The 19,714-nt window shown below is 39.7% G+C and overlaps 1 protein-coding gene across 3 annotated transcripts in view; it reads left to right on the top strand.

The window, feature by feature from the left end:
- Positions 1-19,714, top strand: part of Nin (ninein) — a 106,657-nt gene that overhangs the window by 40,953 nt on the left and 45,990 nt on the right. For all 3 annotated transcript variants that reach the window (XM_076850275.2, XM_076850273.2, XM_076850274.2), the window contains exons 6-14: positions 7,428-7,467; positions 8,655-8,845; positions 14,157-14,303; positions 14,762-14,929; positions 15,411-15,547; positions 15,872-16,012; positions 16,288-16,462; positions 19,019-19,129; positions 19,508-19,597. In XM_076850275.2, coding sequence (XP_076706390.1) covers positions 7,428-7,467; positions 8,655-8,845; positions 14,157-14,303; positions 14,762-14,929; positions 15,411-15,547; positions 15,872-16,012; positions 16,288-16,462; positions 19,019-19,129; positions 19,508-19,597 — 1,200 coding nt within the window. The remainder of the gene's footprint in view (positions 1-7,427; positions 7,468-8,654; positions 8,846-14,156; positions 14,304-14,761; positions 14,930-15,410; positions 15,548-15,871; positions 16,013-16,287; positions 16,463-19,018; positions 19,130-19,507; positions 19,598-19,714) is intronic.

Genomic DNA, 19,714 nt, shown 5'->3' with positions numbered 1-19,714 from the left:
ATTAAGGCATTGATTTGCATTCTGGTTGTGACAGCCTGCCACTGAGCAGCTTGTCCTTGAGTTCAGAATAGAGACTGGGAGCTGAGCTGTCAGGCCCTCCTTTGCCTTTGCCTTCAAAGGCAGCAGAGTGGGAAATGAGTCTCAGTCCCGGGAAAAGTGTGTCCTGTTGAAACAATAATAGCCAGCCCTCCTGGGCACACTTAGCTTCCAGTACCCAACTCAGACTTTATAAATATGTAGAACTATGAGTGAACCATGCCACCGACACTGTGTACTAAAAAGTCTTAAAATTTTCATCATAAGCATTCTCCCTAAACAGATTGCTGTTTTTTTGTCAGTGACTCATTTTGCTAAATGTGCTCCCCTTTTAAAAGGGATATTCCAGCTCAGTTTCTCTGGGGACCTTTGCTATTCTAGTAAGTTTCCTTCCTCTTCTCTTCAGGCTTGCAAGGCCCTCCCTGTTCTAAAAAGAATCTGCTTCATGCTCTGGGGCTGCTGAGATCAGCTAAGCAACCTCTGCCAGGAAAGAATAGCCCTGTGTGTGCCCCCATAATCATTTTAATTAGCCGTACATTCTGTGGGGCACAAAGGTCTGCACTAGAGCAGATGGCGTGTGGGGGGTGGCAAGTGGGCTATTGTGGGTAGGGGTCGCACCAGATCCAAAGCCTGCAGATGCTGGCCCGGCCTTGGGGCTGGAAGCCGGGGATCTGAGAAACTCAAGCCATCTGCTCTGCAGTCCACCAAAGCAGGTGTCTCTCCAAAAAAACATTCCTGAAATTGGTGTCGTCTGTATGACTGAAGTGTGCAGGGCACCTTCATCCAGCTGTAGACAACCCAAGAGCCAGCCACAATGGCCAGAATGACACTGAGATGCACAGTGAGCGTAGGGGCTCCCTTTATCTTCCTGGGGGGTTGAGGACTGCTTTCTGACCTCTGACCCTCTCCCCTGTGTTTTCTCTCAATGGGGCTGTTGACCAGTACACTTGGCATGGTAATGAGGAAGCACAGGACAGTCCCTGCCAGCTGTGGCAGCCCAGGGGACATTGTGTGTAGGGGAAGGTCCCCAGGGGAGGCTCTTATCCTAAATTAAATCAAAGTTGATTGCTTTATCACAATCACCATGTCAAAACTGTAGATTTTGGTTTGTTAAGGTAGAATTGATGAAACATACATAAATGTACATATTCTGTATGTTTATAATATATATGATGCTTTAATATATGTGTACATTGTGAAATGATTAAATCAAGTCAATCAACATATCAAAACAGTAGTTTTAAAGAGTCTCTTCTGAGTTATTCTTACAGCTGATTGTGGTCTGTCTGCTGTTTCTTCTGCCCTTGTCCTACTTTTGAACATCCCATTAGGATTCATAATTGTATTTCTTATTTACTTCACAAATGCTTAGTGCTTAAGTCATAGCAGGCACTCTTCCAAGTGCTTTCCAAAAATGCAGCCTAACTTTGGAGATAGGTATTGTTACTTATGCATAAGGAAACTGAGGCACACAGAGATTAAGTAACTTGCCCAAGGTCACCCTGGCAGTAAAGGCCAAAGGTGAAAATGAACCCAAGGAGTACAGCTCTGAAGTCCAAACGCCTAACCGCATCATGATTCCAGCTGAAACGATAATGATAGCTGATTTTCCTAAGTGCCAAGCACATGCCTCCACGTCCCTAAGTATGTAAGAGTGTCATCCCACTTGGCAGATGAAGTACTGGAGGGGTCTCAGGAAGTGGTTAAGCCAGAGCAGACAGTCTTTCTGCCAAGCCCCTGTGCTTATCCATTCTGCAACTTTGCCCACAGAGTTGGGAGGGGCGGAAGTCCTACAGAATAATGTTTAAGTGCGTTAATAGGCGTTCTTTCTCCAGTGAGAGGCTACGTAGGATTTCAAGGGAAGAAATGGAAAATCCTTCCTCATGAATGCATCCAGCAACTGTCCCTCCCTTCAGCCTGGCTCATCCAAAGATTTTCATGATTATATCCCTTCCAGTGCTTCTGGCAGATCAGTGTCTAGAGGCCACCTGCCAGCTTTCACTGTGCTGGGGAAACCATCAGCAATTAAAGGACCCTGTTCCAGAATGATGCCTCCTTTTATTGGTGCTGTTCCGTAGCTGAATGATCTAATCCCCCAACCTTTTAACCTGCTCTCCCCTCCTTCCCCAGCTTTTTAATGGGAATAACTGGCTCCAGGCAATGAGAATGAAAATAAATGAGCTGTGAATGAATTGGATCTCCCCCCTACACACACCCCACCTCCTGAAATTGCAATTTAATAACAAACTTCCAGCCGCCATGTGCTTACCTCCATCTTGTTAAAGGAGAAGACCCTCAGTGGAGACTGGGGAGAAGCATAGCATATATCATATCTGAGTAATAAATTTCGTCTCCAGCTGAGGTGGTCTTGGAATGAAAATGTGGCCATTAGCATAAGCTTGCTTTTAGCAGGATGGTTCCTGTTTCTTACAAAGGGCCGTGGGAGAAGTGCTTGGGAAACTGTTTCCCCTAGACTTCAGAATATGTTTAAATCACCCCTTACCTCACCACCCCCAATTGCCTCAAGAGTTTATGTGAGACTTTTTAAGTGAAGGTGCTGCCTGGGGTTCAAAACCTGTACCATACTTTGGGTTGGGCTATTTCAAGGGGGATAGTCTCAGTCCCCCCAGACAAGTCTCAGGCGAGTGTCTCAGATCTTTCCACCTGCCACTAAGCTTAGGATGGGGCACTGGCATTAGTAGCCTTTGCATTCAGGCTCTCACCAATACTTCTCCCTCTGTCACAAGACAGGATGGCATTGCAGGTGTTGCAGAATGGGACTTACCAAAGGGAGGGAACTTCCTTCCTCCATCCCCATCCCCAAGTCACAAGAGTTAATTTAGTGAGAACTTGAGGGCAGTTGGGCAAAAGAAAGAATGAAAGTCGTGCCTATTTATATTGCACCAACAGCATTTATAACGGTCTCCCATGGTTCCTCAACCAAAATGTACCTATCTTTTCTTTGGGGTGCTGTGTACAAAGGATTGAACTCAGGGGCGCTAGACCCCTGAGTCACATCCCCAACCCTATTTTGTATTTTATTTAGAGACAGAGTCTCACTGAGTAGCTTCCACCTCACTTTTATGGAGGTTGGCATTGAACTCACGATCCTCCTCCAAGCTCCTGAGATTATAGGCGTGTGCCAACGTGACCGGCCCCAAATGTATCTATTTTTATTACCTCTATTTCCTTCCAGTCTTTGTCTGTTTGTATAAATAGTTTTGCCAGCAGTAACCATAGGATAGATGGCATTTTTGTTATGCTCTTTCATTTGTTAGGATTTTTTTCATGTTCCTATAGTTTCTTAATTATTCTTTTAATGACTACATTATGATGTATCATTATATTTTATGCCCCCATTGTTGAATATTTAGGCTGTTTTCAATATTATATTGTTACAAAAAGTGCTACAAAACACATATTTATGCCTGTGGCTTTTTGCTTTCTATCTTTGATTATGTTGCCTTTGGATAGCAAGTAAATTTATTGGGTCAAAGAGTATGAATATTTTTATTGCTTTTGACACATAATGCCATTTTCATTAATAAAAGAATAATACCCATTTACATTGCTACAAGTAATATACAAACAAATCTATTGTTTACATTCTTTTTTAATATATTTTTTATTTGTTCTAATTAGTTTTACATGACAGTAGAATGTATTTTGACATATTATATATAAATGGAGTATAACTTCTCATTCCTCTGGCTGCACATGATATAGAGTTACACAGGTCATGTAATCATATATGCACATAGGGTAATAATGTTCGATTCGTTCTACTATCATTCCTACCCCCATGTTCCCTCCCCTTCCTTCACTCCCCTCTGTCCAATCCAAAATACTTCTATTCTCGCTCCCACCTTATTATGAATTAGCATCTGCCTATCAGAAAAATTTAGCCTTTGATTCCTTGGGGTTGTCTTATTTTGTTAGCACAACATTCTCCAGTTCCAGCCATTTCCCTGCAAATGCCATAATTTCATTTTTCTTAAGAGCCGAGTAATATTTTATTGTGTATATGTACCACAGTTTCTTTATGCATTCATCTTAAACAGGCCTATTTTAAACTATAATAGTTGTAATAGGAGTTGTGTCTTAAACTTATCTTTTGCTAATTTAGTACAAACTATTATGATTTCTTGGTTTAAATTTATACTACTTTGATTGGTACTGAGATAAACCTTTCCTCAAATTTATTTAATTTTGTTGCCTCTTATGTGAATGGTCAATATTCTTCGCACCTCTGCTGGAGGCTTGACTTTTTTCTTATAAATTTATATGAATAGAGGAATACGTCTTCAGGCCTACCCAAAAGATTACTTTTAAGTTTTTTTTTTCTAATATGTTTTAGTTGTCAATGGACCTTTATTTTATTTATTTTTATGTGGTGCTGAGGATCAAACCCAGTGCCTCACACATGCTAAGCAAGCACTCTACCACTGAACCATAACCCCAGCCCCTACTTTAAGTTTAAACATAGTAATAAAAAATATTTCTACAAATATAAATTTTATGTCTATTATGCGCACACCTGGCCAATAAAATAAAAATTTTACATTGCGCAGGCACAATTCTAATCCCTTTCCCCTTACCTCTGTGAAATCTGTACTATACTACTTTATTCCCATTTTGTAGATAGGTCAAGAAACTTGCCTAAGGTCAACCTGATAGGTAAGCCAGGATTCAATGCCAGGCAGTCTGGCTCCTATGCTGTAGTCTCCACACTTAATCTCTTATTAGTTGGGAGTGAGAATTGAAGAAAGAAACCAGCAAGCATGTACTGTCCTTGTCAACCTGAAATATGCACACAGTCCCATAGATGGTGATATGTTGGAAACAGTATATTAGAAACAGTATATTAGAAATTCTTTGCACCTTAGTTCTTTTTTTTCTTTTTCTTTTTCTTTTTTTTTTTTTTTTTTTGAGAGTGACACAGGGAGGGGGGGAGGGAGAGAGAGAGAGAGAGAGAGAGAATTTTAATATTTATTTATTTATTTATTTTTAGTTATCGGTGGACACAACATCTTTGTTTGTATGTGGTGCTGAGGATCGAACCCGGGCCGCACGCATGCCAGGCGAGCGCGCTACTGCTTGAGCCACATCCCCAGTCCGCACCTTAGTTCTTTGAACTCAATTTTAAAATGAATTAAGATGTGATTGAACAAAGTTAATAAATCAACTTTTGTGTAACAACACATAATTCATTGCTTTAGAAGGTGTTACCAAGGATTCCTTGCAGGTTTGCATGTTTCTAAGTAGGAATCCCAGCTGGAGCTCTCTTTCTGGTTTGGGTTCAGAGATAACTTATCTCCTACCATTTCTCCCATCAGTGTCTGCTATTAAAAATCATCTCATTTGTGGTTTAAGAGGTTTTATTTTGACCTACACTTCTTAGATCATAAACTGTATTTGATTTGTTGTCGGTGGTTTAATGGATTTAGTTCTAGGGTGTTCACATGTTGAATAATGAATTTTCATAATTGTGGAATACCACAGAAGAGTGAGTATTTAAATAATTTGCTCTGTTGGATAAGGAAATAAATATGGAGGGACAGGCAGGCAAGATACTTTTACTAGTGGGGCTTTATTGATTTAAATTTCATATATAAAATACAGTTGAATTCTGACCAGCAGTAAGTAAAGAAATCCATGGAGGACTGTTGACTCTGCCACTCACCCCTTGTTCCCACCCTGCCTTGCACACCACCTGCCTTTATCACCGTGAGCTGATAAAACTGTAGTTGTGAAAAAATCAAGGTCACACTGTGCCTACTGATTCATCATTATCCCTTTGTACGATAGCGACTTTCAGTTGTAACCTGAATGAGCCATGGTGAACATATTCATTTGGAGTTATGGCCTTTTGGGGCCTTCTGTGTGACAATAATACTCTGTCTGAGCATTGTCAATTTGAGGTTTACATTTAGGCCAGCTCCTGAATCTGTGCTATCATCAGTGTTTTTGTAAGTGAAATAAGGAGCTATGATATCATGGTAGCTACTTGACCCTCATTTAAGAGGAGAGAACTACAGGGAGTGTGGAGAATGAAGTAGATGTGCTTAGGTGGCCCAAAAGAAGAACCTCAGCTCAGGCCAATTTGAACATCCTACTGAAAGACAGTGTTTTAATCCAAGGATTTTTCAGGTGGCACTCCATCTGCCATGAGGAATCCAGGTCTGGAGACAGGTGGCAAGAAGGCCTGTTTTTGCTGCTCAGTTTATTTCAGGATTCAAAGAAATTAATTCATCTTAGATAGTTTGGCCGCCCCAGAGAATGGGCTGTTTTTTTTGTTATCAAAGTCACCTACCTTGACAGAGTTATATTTTTCCCAGTGGTCACAAAACCTCCCAGTAGAAGTGGGAGCACTGGGCAGCTGGCTGGAAAAGCGAAAGCCACTGAAGACCTATGTTTGCAGCTGGTTGGAAGAAGATCAGTAAAGTGGGCAATGGTGGATTTGGGTCCTGACTTGTGCCCTTGGCTGGGTGGTTTTGCCAGTACATAAACTACATGCTGTGACCCTGGGGAAGACTCACTAAAAAGTAGAAACATAGCATGATAAGATGGCTAAATGGTCTAATTCAGGTAAGGTTTACTACTTTTACTGAAATTTACTGGTAATATATATTTTATTTAGTTCAAGCTTTCTAGCCTCCCATTTTTTGGTTTGCATTTCTCTGCTCACTGTGCCACAGGCACACAAAGCTTATTCATACCCACTTGCTTCAGCAAACAATAACTGCCCCCTTTTTATTCACTTTCTCTAGTTCATCCTTGGGGGTCTCAGCTTAGACCTTGCTTCTTCTAGGAAATCTACCCTGTCTAGTGAGTCTGCAGTGTCTCATGTAGGCATCATCACAGCATCCTGAAATTCCCTATCACAGCACTTAGAACATCCTCCTGTGTACTTCCTGTTTTCTCGTCAGCTTGTCCTCATTAGCATATGCACTTTGTGAGGCAGGAAATGTGCTGGTTCTCTTTATGACTGCATTACTAAGACCTAGCATAAAAATAAGCATTCAATACACATTTATTGAACAAGAAGTTCATAAATGCATGCATACAAAATCTTGTTTTCTTAATGGATTCCGAATATTTACTTCAGCTTAATTTAATGGGTTTTGATAGGTTTTGTTGTTGAATAAGTGACCTCCCAGATGAGAAGGACAAATCCTTATAATAATCTGCAGAAGACCATATTCAGTGTCATAGGAGTCACCTGGTTAACTGAAGAGAACCCTCCTGGATAGAAGCACTGGCAGGCCCTAAAATCATGTGGCCCATCCAAATGATGATTTCAGAGCCAGAATGTAATCTGGTCTAGGAAAAGCTAGGATTTCTTTTTGAATAATTTCAAAAACACACTAATCATCTCTTGTCCTCCATAGCACTGGAAGACGCAACACGGTGAGGAGTATGAAGCAGAAGGTAAGAGCTGAGCATGTGGGGACCTGCTGGGGAGGGGAGGGCTGGGCTGCCATTCATAGAGCACTTCCCATAACCTACCTCCCGCATCTTATGCTGGAGGCTAGTTGAGAATAAACATTAGGAACAGAAGCCACAGAAAATGCAATTGCAGTTGATAGCTCATAGTTTTAAACTCCTGGCTTTTAACATCATGAAAAAGATGGCAACTACGATGTGACTAATTTCTCTTGATACAAGCCTTTTAATTAATTGAACAGCCGTAACCTAAATAGTAACCTAACCTAAATAACATTTTAATATGCATCCCTTGCAATTTCAAATGTATATAAAAAGCATTGGAACACAATTGATCCTCTGACCACCAGGTGGCACTGAGGTCCAGCTGACAAGCTCTCAAGCCACTTCACTACCTATCTGGGATTAACTGTGCTTAAATGTATTTACAACATGTTCTCTCTAGATCTCTGTTCTTCCAGCACACAAAATTGTGCTAGTGATTATCTCATGTTTAAGTGACAACTTTAAAGACTCTCTAATATGTAAGTGGACAGTTTAGAAGTAGGGATTTTTAATAGAGGATAAATATTCTTGATATTTAAATAAGTAGGTTGATCTCTGTCTTCAAATAGAAATTACCCTTCATATTACCAATAATAGGAACTTGAAACTTGCAACCTGTAATTCTTTGAAGTTGGATTATTTGTTTTCTTTAGGTCAGAAGATTCTTATGTGCAGACTTCGGAAAGAGGCAAATCTTGGAGATGATCATCATGAATTTTTTTTTTCTTAGTAAAAGATGCTCTAGTATTTAGATAGTAGAAATAAAACTGGAACCTATAGTTGTTCAGGGCCTAGAACACGTTAGGGTAGCTAAACATGTGATCAGATGACCACCCAAGCTTCTGATGTTATTAGTTGGAATAAAGCAGTATGAGTGGTACTGCACAGGAAGGATGTTCTTTACTCAGTGTGACTGCCATGGAGCAAAACATTACCTGTTGGTTCTAAAAAAAAAAAAATTTATGTTGGAACATCAGGACCAAATAAGAAGGGGGTCAACGTTTCTTATTATATTCAACTTTTTAAATATAATATTTATTTTCAAAAGTACTTTTTTTTTGAGAATAGGCACTCACTCTTTCTTTGTACTTCCTTTGGAGACAATACTGTGTGCACTCTGATTTCAGGCCAGCTACGGTTTTGGAACCCAGATGACTTGAGTGCCTCACAGAGTGGGTCTTCCCCTCCCCAAGACTGGATAGAGGAGAAACTGCAGGAGGTTTGTGATGATCTGGGGATCACCCGGGATGGTCACCTGAACCGGAAGAAGCTGGTCTCCATCTGCGAGCAGTATGGTTTGCAGAATGTTGATGGAGAGGTAAGCACTGCAGTGTGTTTTGATTCAGGAACAATAATGATGATAAGCTCCTAGCTGGCCATAGGCAGGGACAGCCATACCATAGCTTCCTGCAGCTTATTAGAGACTATTTTCTTTCCTCCTAAGAAGTCATTCTTGAAGATATTGTCTTTTGAGGAATTCATAGTTTTATGAGAAAGAAAAACTGATACTTTGTGCATACTGTGTACCCCTTACAGTGCTAAACCTGTTACCCTGTATGAGACTATCAGACCCTATCTCTTTGAGCTATGACGTTAGGAGCTGTCAATCACAAAGGAACACATGGGAAAGCATGGAGGAAAAATTAAGCAGAGAGTTTCACACATTTAAGTTGGGGGAATATTTTGAAAGCCAGGCTGTTAAGTTTAGGTTTTTAGACAGAATATCTCAATGCCATCCCTGGATCCTTAAGCAGATTGAGCAATATATGGGAAAAGTTTTTATGACTTGTTCTAAACCACAGAGGAGCTGGGAGTTAAGGATGGTCTCAGCTGCCTTTGCCTATTGTATGAGAAGAGCTTTGGGTTAGTTGTCACAACCAGGGGTCATTACCATTTTCTGGTCATGAGGAAATGGAAAAGGGTAAGTTGGTTGTTTTGAAAGTACAAGAGTCTTAAAAGAGCCACCCAAAGAGTCTCACTTAGTAACATTTCAAACTTTACATTTTCTGAAAAACTAAGAAGGGCTCTGCAGGACTGAATGCATGAATAGCTGTGAAACATAAAAATGTAAGTAATTCCAAGAGATGTATTTCAAAAAGCTAAAAATAAAGATTAGGGAGTTAGAGGTTAGGGCTACAGTCGTAGCTTTGGGGTCTTTGATTATAATGATATTTGAAACCCTGCTCTCTGCTCACTCCAGAAGTGGTAGTATTTTCCTAATCCTCCCTTTCCAAAGAAATTTATAATCAAAAACTTCCCAGTATCCTGGTTTGCAGAAAATTTATTATTTTATTTTTAATGTTTTCTTCCTCACTTGTATATGTAGCCATTGTACACTACTTGACTGCTTTTTAAAATTTATATATGACATCAGAATGCATTGTAATTCTTGTTACACATATAGAGCACAATTTTCATATCTCCAGTTGTATACAAAGTGTATTCACACCAATTCATGTCTTCATACCTGTACTTTGGATAATAATGATCATCACATTCCACCATCATTAATAACCCCATGCCCCCTCGAATCCCCTCCTACCCGTCTGCCCTATCTAGAGTTGTCTATTCCTCTCATGCTCCCCCTCCCTACCCCACTATGAATCAGCCTCCTTATATCAAAGAAAACATTCAGCATTTGTTTTTTTGGGATTGGCTAACTTCACTTAGCATTATCTTCTCTAACTCCATCCATTTACCTGCAAATGCCATGATTTTATTCTCTTTTATTGCTGAGTAATATTCCATTGTGTATATATGCCACATTTTTTTTATCAATTCGTCTATTGAAGGGCATCTAAGTTGGTTCCACAGTTTAGCTATTATGAATTGTGCTGCTATAAACATTGATGTGGCCATGTCCGTGTAGTATGCTGTTTTTAAGTCCTTTGGGTATAGACCAAGGAGAGACATAGCTGGGTCAAATGGTGGTTCCATTACCAATTTTCCAAGAAATCTCCATACTGCTTTCCATATTGGCTACACCAATTTGCAGTCCCACCAACAGTGTATTAGTGTACCTTTTTCCCGACATCCTCAACAATACTTATTGTTATTTGTCTTCATAATAGCTGCCATTCTGGCTGGAGTGAGATGAAATCTTAGAGTGGTTTTGAGTTGCATTGCTCTAATTGCTAGTGATGTTGAACATTTTTTCATGTATATAGTGGTGATTTATTTTTCAATGGTGGCTTTTAAAAAAATATTATTTTAGTTTTTGATGGGCCTTTTTTTTATTCATTTATTTTTATGTGGTGCTGAGAATTGAACCCAGTGCCTCACACATTCGAGGCAAGCGCTCTACCACTGAGCCATAACCCCAGCCCTCAATGGTGATTCTTGAGCCGTAAAATTCAGTCATCCTCCTAATTTATAAACCAGTGCAGTACCCAGAACCTGGGGTTGTTTTTGCCAAGAAATATTGCACAAACTTGGATTATTTATCCAAAAACAATTCTTGGAATAAACCGTAGTCATTATATAAGAGTGGTAGAGTTCCCAAAACCTGGGAGAAGAAATAAAGATTTTTTTCCTCTGGTTTGAGTATGAATAAAGGATTGCTTATTAAACACAACTTTTATTTAGCAGTTTCTATTTTTTTTTCTCCTAAAGAAAAACTGTGCGATTCTGTTTTTTTATGATTTGCTCTAAGCCACAGAGGAGCTGGGAATTAAGGATGATGTTGTTAACACGCCACTTGGAATCCTAGATTTTACAACTGAAAGCCATTTGAGCTTTAGTCACCCCTTCATTGTATAGATAAAGACAGTAAGGTCACTGCTGCCCACTGTTGTCTTGAGGGGGAACTGGAGCCCCTCTCTTACAGCTCTAACTAGCACTCTGATTTCCAGAAAGGAGGACAACTAAGGGGTAGAGATAGCAAACCATCATCCCATCTAATCCCAAAGTCATTTTTTTTGGCTGGCTCAAGGTTTTAAAAATTGAACTGTGTGGTACACTTTAAGTTTGGGAGATTTTCCTTAAAAAATCCAAAGATCTTGCCCTCTTCTGCAGGCCGTGAGATGTAGTAGGCTCCTTGGGAAGGACATGCGGTCAGGTGCCCAGTGAGTTCTCACCACTTTCCAATGTCTTAAAACCACCCTCTCCATTGTCTCCATCATCTTCTGGGCCTCTGCTCATATTTGGGTTTTTGATCTCTATCCTGATACATTATTTCCTAACTCACACATTGGAAAATCAACTAACTATTTAAAGATCTGGCCAGTGCATCATGGGGAGCAAAAATGCCCTTGCAGTTCTAGATGTGGGTCCTGCATGTACAGGTGGTACCCAGTTGCCTGTTTCACCTGTATTTTTTTCTCCTCATCCCTGACCACCTCCCCCTTTTCTGAATTCACTTTTCTATGTACCACGTGCCTACTTGCCCCCAACTTTAAAAAAGAAAAAAAGGCAGGATTTACCTGCTCCACAAATTTGAATGGACCAAGTAAGTGATGGGTTTTCAGGCCACCTGGAAGCTGTGCTGATTTTGCCAACATCATAAGGTCAAGCAGTGTGGGTCTAAGGTAAAATGTGCCTTGCTAGCTTCCGTCAGGGCACCTGGATTTCATCATAACTTTTGGTTTGGTGGTTCTGAAAACCTCCTCTTCCTCCTCCTCCTCCTCCTACAGGAGAGTGTTCTTTAAAATAAATAAATAAATAAATACATGCATACATATATGTTATTGGCACATATTAATCATACAGAACAATGGGCTTCATTGTGGCATATTTGTATATGCATTTGGTCAATTTTAGTCCCTGGAACTTTCTCTTGCCCTCCCCTTCTTCTTCCCCCTGATCCTCTTCCTCTTCCCTGATGGTCTTCCTTTCATTTTCATGAGATCCCCTTTATTCCCTCTAGTTTCCACATGTCATATTTCATATGTGTAACTTGTCTTTCTGAGCCTAGCTTATTTTGCCTAACATGATATTCACCAGTTCTATCCATTTTCCTGCAAATGGCTGACTAAAACTCCATTCACTGTATATACATTTTCTTTATCTGTTCATCTGTTGAAGGACACTTAGGCTGATTCTATAGCTTGTCTATGATGAATTGTGCTGCTTTAAACATGGGAATGCATGTGTCACTATAGTATGCTGACTTTGACACTTTTGGATAATGCTGAGGTGTGGTGTAGTTGGATCATAGGGTAGTTCTGTTTTTAGTTTTTGGAGGATCCTCCATACTGATATCGGAGAGTGTTCTTTTGGTTGATGAGAATGAGACCAAAAAGCTAAGGGATCTTGGCAACCTCTGCAGCTTGTCCTAAATGCCTTTCCATGGATTTGATTACTAGATTCTCTGTTAGAAACTGTTATTTGTTCCAAAGATTTCCACCCTTTAGAATAGTTTCCTTGTTTCAGAGTCCTCTCCAGAATGGAGACAGATGTTTCCTATTTGGTGGGAGGAGCATTGAGATAAAAGAGATGCCTCGAGCACTTACATAAAGAACATCATCAATCATGAGAGGACACAAATCATAGCAATAGTTCAGATTTAAGAAATGAATATTAAAAATTTGAGGATGTGTCACAGAGAATTTAAGCCTATGTTAGAATGGCTTAGTTATAAGTTTTAAGGCCAGAAGAGTAAATTTGTTGTTTATTGAATCTTGCTAGTCAGTGAACTGGGCTTCCCCTAGGAGCTTGTTCGAAATGCAGAATTTCAGGCCCCTTCCTCAGACTTACTATAGCAAACTCTGCATTTTAATAAGAACCCCATGTGATTTCTGTTTTGCTCATGGGAGATGTTTTCCTTTAGAAAAAAAATCTACCCCATAAAATAAAGGGACACTGACTTCCAATAGGAGATCTTTGCCTTTCATCCGTGTCTTGGGGCTGCAATGATGCACACTGCTCTGTTCCCCTTCCCCTTGCCTATGAGGCTAAGGAACAGACCATCTCCAAGGCAAGCCTCTGGATGGGACTGGGGTCCAGTTTCCTTTGTTATATGATGAGGACCACTTGATTATTCTAAGAGGGTGTAAGAGTCAGTTGAAGCTTCCTTGTCTTTTATCTCTTGGAACACACACAAAACCTGTCTCACCAAATCTTTATCTCTTCTGGGCTAAAACAAAATTCCAACACATACAGTGTTGTTCCAAATAAGGTTCTAACCTCCAAGTATGGGTTTCAGACCTGAAATCTTAAGTCATTACGATCTCTCCCAGACCAAATTATGCTATGCTAATGAGCCAATTTCAAATTTTTATATAAGCCACTTAGAGTCACCACAGTTTGCAGGTATGAAGAATGTCCCATTAATTTCTACTATTATGATGCTGGAAAGCTAAATCTTTATTTTTTAAGTAAAATTTTAATTTGCAAGTATAATACATGGCATCATTAAAGATTGCCTACTCTAGGATTAAAGAAAGTTAATTGCTACATTCTATTAAATTATGGAGATGTTGAAAATGGAAATTTATTTAGTTTGTGGGAGGGGGAAGGTATATCAATACTGGAAAGGAAAGTGCATTTAGTTGAAATGAGAGTAAAGGGACATAATTATATTTCTGGAGCCTTAGAATCAACAGTGGTGTTGATTTCTGTTGTCCAGAAGTAGATCCTGGGCCTTATGTTATTTTCAGTGAAGCATCTAAAATATGTGATGACTCTTTCAGATGCTTGAAGAAGTATTTCATAATCTTGATCCCAATGGCACAATGAGTGTAGAAGATTTTTTCTATGGCTTGTTTAAAAATGGAAAATCCCTTACACCATCAGCCTCTACTCCTTACAGACAACTGAAAAGGCACCTCTCCATGCAGGTAAGTTTTTTCTTTGTAAGTGAAAGCTAGAACCCACTTAGTAATTTCTAATTAATTAATCTGTTGTCTGAAGTAAAATACCAAAGAGAGAGTGCAAAGCAAAAGGAGAATAAGAAAGACTAACTCGTTAGGAAGAAAGCTTGGGTTTGAGAAATGACCATAAATTACAGAGTGGAAAGGCCACTAATTATGTCTCTTGATGTCAACTCGGGGCCAGAGAAACCTGGTGTTAAGTAGAGAGACAGCCCATCTATGTCAAAAAAAATTGTTTTTGATAAGCTTTGTAGTCTTGGCTCACCTGGGAACAGAGATCAAAGGCACTGCATGAAGTATTTTTTCCTAGCAGCACAAATTAAATTCTGCTCTCTGTGGTCAGCACTGACCAGTTTCAGTCTTGACCAGCATCTAGTTGAAATGCCTGGAGTCCAGCTGAGCTTGCTGAAGTCTGTCTTTTCTAGTCCTTTGATGAGAGTGGACGTCGTACCACAACCCCATCGGCGATGACGAGTACCATTGGCTTTCGGGTCTTCTCTTGCCTGGATGATGGGATGGGCCATGCATCTGTAGAGAGAATACTCGACACCTGGCAGGAAGAGGGCATTGAGAACAGCCAGGAGATCCTAAAGGTGTGGCAGTTAAAATGGGAGGAAAAATGGCAAATCTTGGAAACTTTCAATTTTTTTTGAAACTCTTGATTCATTTTGATTTATCTTTAATGATTATTCTGTTCACAAGCTCTCAGATAAGAGGTGACTTTTCCTACCCCCCTGTTGCTAACTACTTTCCATAATTTTAACCCCAGAATTTTTGACATGAGAAATATGCTTAACTAATCTCTAGCTGGTAAAGATGAGAGCTCTATTATTTGTGTTTGTTTATAGTATCAGTATTTTTTAAAGAGAAACAAATAAACATGTTAGATTTTCTTTAGGAAAAAACTGTTCTGTTCTGGATTAAAGATTATTCTGAAGTAGTCTCTAAAGAAATGTAATTGCCCAATATCTAAGCTGTATTCAGTTCTCCAAGTTTATGTAACCTTTACATTTTTTGCTTTCAGAAGGTAGATCTATGGTTTTTCTTGAAATTGCGCTATGTTCTGATTTCCAGGCCTTGGATTTCAGCCTTGATGGAAATGTCAACTTGACAGAATTGACACTGGCTCTTGAAAATGAACTTTTGGTCACCAAGAACAGTATTCACCAGGCAGCTCTGGCCAGCTTTAAAGCTGAGATCCGGCATTTGTTGTAAGTTGAGTGGAAGGTTCTCCTGTTCCGTTCCCTTTCCCACCTGTCCAACAAGTCCGATAAACAGTTTTACATTCTGTGTGCATAATGTGACTAGTTCTCCATATCTATTGCACAGATCTTCCTTAAGCTGTAGGAAAATGAGGTGGAACTTAGTCTGGCATGTAGGCTTTTGAAGGGAACTTTGGAAAAGCTTTATGTTTGGGGTGGGGTTTGGTTGTCTTGGTTTTGTTTTTGTATTAAGCAAGCCAGATAAGAGCTCTTTGGGGTCTACTTGTTGCTTAGAAATAGTTTTCTGTTAACTCAGTGTATTTCTGATTCTAGGGAGCGAGTTGATCAAGTGGTCAGAGAAAAAGAGAAACTACGGTCAGACCTGGACAAGGCTGAGAAACTTAAGTCACTAATGGCTTCGGAAGTGGATGATCACCATGCGGCCATAGAGCGGCGGAATGAGTACAACCTTAGGTGCGAATGGTTGGGCAAGGGCCAGATCCTTTCCCACCTGCCAGGCATAGGGCCAGAACAGAGCAAGGGATGCTTTGCCTGCCTGCCTGCCTGCCTGTTGGGCCACACCTGGCTGCAGAGATTTAGATGTGGTCAAGCCTCAAGGAAAGCAAGACACATTAGACATTTTCTCAAAAGTGCTTCCAATCTCATTAACTCTGTTTCCAATGTTGATAGATCCACATAGGGAACTCCAGGGGATCTGATGGATGCTTGTCAATTTTTCCTCCTTACAGAAAACTGGATGAAGAGTACAAGGAACGTATAGCAGCCTTAAAAAATGAACTCCGAAGAGAGAGGGAGCAGATCCTGCAGCAGGTGGGCAAGCAGCGCTTGGAACTCGAACAGGAAATCGAAAAGGCAAAAACAGAGGAGAACTACATTCGGGACCGCCTCGCCCTCTCTTTAAAGGTAATCTCTTTAAAGGCTGGGATCCCTTCTGCATTTGCCACATGCAAAGCTTTAGCTCTGAGAGGGCTAATCCACACAAGGCTCACTCTGATACATTTGCCCCACTATGTCATGATCCAGACATGGCAGGGACCCTGCTAGGACCTGGATTTCAGGATTATGCAGGCGTCTGGTGTGCTGATAGTGTTGTATTGGGTCCTCAGGGATGTTGGGCACTTAACTGACACCCTCATTCCAGTAGCTGGTCCTCCTAGCCTGTCTGTATCTTCAGGTCCTACTTCCCCTTCTCTGCCCACCTACCTTGTTCTCTGCAGATAAACTTACCTCTTGCCACACAGAAGCCTCTGAGTTTCTGTTAGCCTCCATATATGCCTCTTCTCTCATTTCTCTTCCCCGCTTTCCTCTCTCTCGGTGGAGGAGTGGACCTTCCTTTTCTTTACTGGACTCACACGGGAAATATGATGCAGGAGCTCTAGAGTCAAACAGCATGGCTTAGACATGGGTGTCAGTGTATACTTTGCTGAAATTATTCAAACTATTTCCTAATGTACAGATGGGCAGCATAATAACATTTACCCTTTGAAGTGGGGGTTATATCAGATGATATGTGTATGGTATCTGGAAAATAAGTACTTTGGAAATGCTACCGCTGCTGTTATGAAATGTTCCTGAAACTCCGTACATCAAAAACTGAGCCAATTATGACTCCTAATCATGCAGTTCTTTCATCTCCTGAATTTTCTCCCTAATCAATGTCATCACCATGCACTATAAGATCCAGGAGTTAAAATTCTCAGTCATCATCACTCATCAGTTTCTAAGTTGTGTTGATGCTATGAAATGCCTCTCAGATTTATCTCCTTCCTCTGCATCTCCCTAGCCTCTGATTAGACTCTGAATTCATCATGATTTCTAAGCTGATTATATGGGCCCTAACAGTTCTTTCCCCATCTCTCCTACCTTCATATGGCCGTCAGTTACCGTAAAGATCAGTTATAATCATGCTGATAGTCTTTGTCAAAAGAAAAAAAAAAGTGCTCATATTTGAGGCCACTGAAAGAGTTCCCATCCTCATACCTTTCTCACCTCAGCTCTTGCCAGCAACTCCCAGAACCATGCCCCTACCCCACTGCACTCAGAGACAGAACACTTTTATGCTCCTTCACTGTTTTCCCTGATACTATGGGCTGTACCTTTTTATTCCCATTACCTTTACTCTTGTGTCTTCATAGTGCAATTAACTCTTGCATCATAGTTGTATCCACATCTGCTTCTCTTCCTGAGCTCCTGATTGTTCCCTGTAGTCAGTATCTGTCTGATTGGGCATCTTTCAGAGTACCGGAACAGTGCCTGATACATAAAGATTGTTCCTTATTATTTTAGCATCATAAGTTTAGGTACACTTTGAAAGGCTAGAGTATAGAACTGGCATTTTTAGGGGAAGGTAGTATTTTTTTTTTAAATGCTTCAAGTACATTTTTTTCTTTACTCCATATTGCTATGTGAGGGTGTGAACAAGAATATGTTAAAAATATACTGGCTCCATATTCATTTGGCAAAATGTGCTTTGGAAATAACATTCTTCCAATCAGTCTTTACCATTGGAGAAGAAAATATGTCAAATAGCATGTCTGGTGTTTTTTGTGTTTTTTTTTTTTTTTTCAATGTGAGTAGAAATCTTTCTAAAAAGTACTTTATGTACAGATCCTTTTAAATTAAATAAAACTTTTTGTGAGTTTTGGTTGATGTTATCTTATTATAACTTAAAATGTATAAATATGAACCACTTAAATGTATGGCTTTTACATCCTTAAACCAAAATTAATTTATAGATCAAACTATAATACCAGTAAATGAAAATTGATTTTAGAGTTACTCTACTTTTTATAGTTTTTCTGAGTTCTCTTTTGTTGGTGGCTGGACAAGTTACTTTGTAACAAGTTTTCCTTCATTTGACAATACATTGAGAATATTTCATTTAATTTCCCTAAGTTTCACTACAAGTGAAACCCACTTATTTAATTCATATGCATTAATAAGTATAATAAACATCCTCAAAAATACTCTATTGCAGTGCTATTCAGTAGAAATAGAATACAAGCCAGATATGTAATTTCAAATTTATAAATGGCCACATTTAAAGGTAAAATTAATTTCAAATCATTTCATTTAGTCCAATATCTCGAAGGCATTGTTTTAAATTGCAATCAGTATACAAAAAAGTTACTGACTTATTTTATATATTTGTGCTCTGCAAAATCTATTGTATATATTACACTTACGACTCATCTTTCTACATATTTCAAGCACTCAGTATTTACATGTGACTGTTATTGGCTAACATATTGGACATTATGTTCTATGAGATTTCTTTTAAAAAGGGCAGACGTTTGGGCTGTGATTTAGATATCAACTTTTTTGTGTTTATTTTCGTTTCCATTCAAGATGGGCAAATTTTCTTAATCGAGATCACTGACTTATGCTTCATATAAAATGATACAACAGTTTGCTTATTTCTTAATCTGTGCCATATTTAATTTCCCTAAATTCCTTCAGGAAAACAGTCGCCTGGAAAATGAGCTTCTGGAAAATGCAGAGAAGTTGGCAGAGTATGAGAATCTGACAAACAAACTTCAGCGAAATTTGGACAATGTGTTAGCTGAAAAGGTAAATCAGTCTAAATCTGATTTCCTGATGGGCTGCCCAATGTGTCTTTATTCAAAAGAGCAGAAGCAATGCCAAGAACATTTTTATTATGGAATTATTTGGGTACCTAAAGGAAGTTGTAACTTTGCAGGGATATAATTTAGTGAGTGGTTATGAAGGAAAACATTGCCTGCCACCAAGAAGTCATCCCTGCCTGAGTTGAACACATTGTTCTCGTATGTTCTCCCTGTCTTCTGGTTGATGATGTTTCTGCTTAAATACTGCATTCCTCTCATGCTCAAGAGCCTGGGTGACACAGAAACTGGTATGTGATAGGTATGTGATAGGTCAAAGAAGGGCATTTGGGGAAAATGACAGTTTTGCCCTTTCACCTTCTAGTTTGGTGACCTAGATCCCAGCAGTGCTGAATTCTTTCTGCAAGAAGAAAGGCTGACTCAGATGAGAAATGAGTATGAGCAGCAGTGCAGGGTGAGTGGCTGGAGAGAACACGTGAGTGCAGGAGGGGGGCATGCATGCAAATCCCAGCTCACCGCTTCTTGGCTATATGACCATGAATAGGTCACTTCAACCTGTGGGTGCCTCACC

The sequence above is a fragment of the Callospermophilus lateralis genome, chromosome 3 (genome assembly GCF_048772815.1).
Source record: "Callospermophilus lateralis isolate mCalLat2 chromosome 3, mCalLat2.hap1, whole genome shotgun sequence".
Taxonomy (NCBI): Eukaryota; Metazoa; Chordata; class Mammalia; order Rodentia; family Sciuridae; genus Callospermophilus; species Callospermophilus lateralis.
This window is presented reverse-complemented; position numbering and strand designations above follow the sequence as displayed.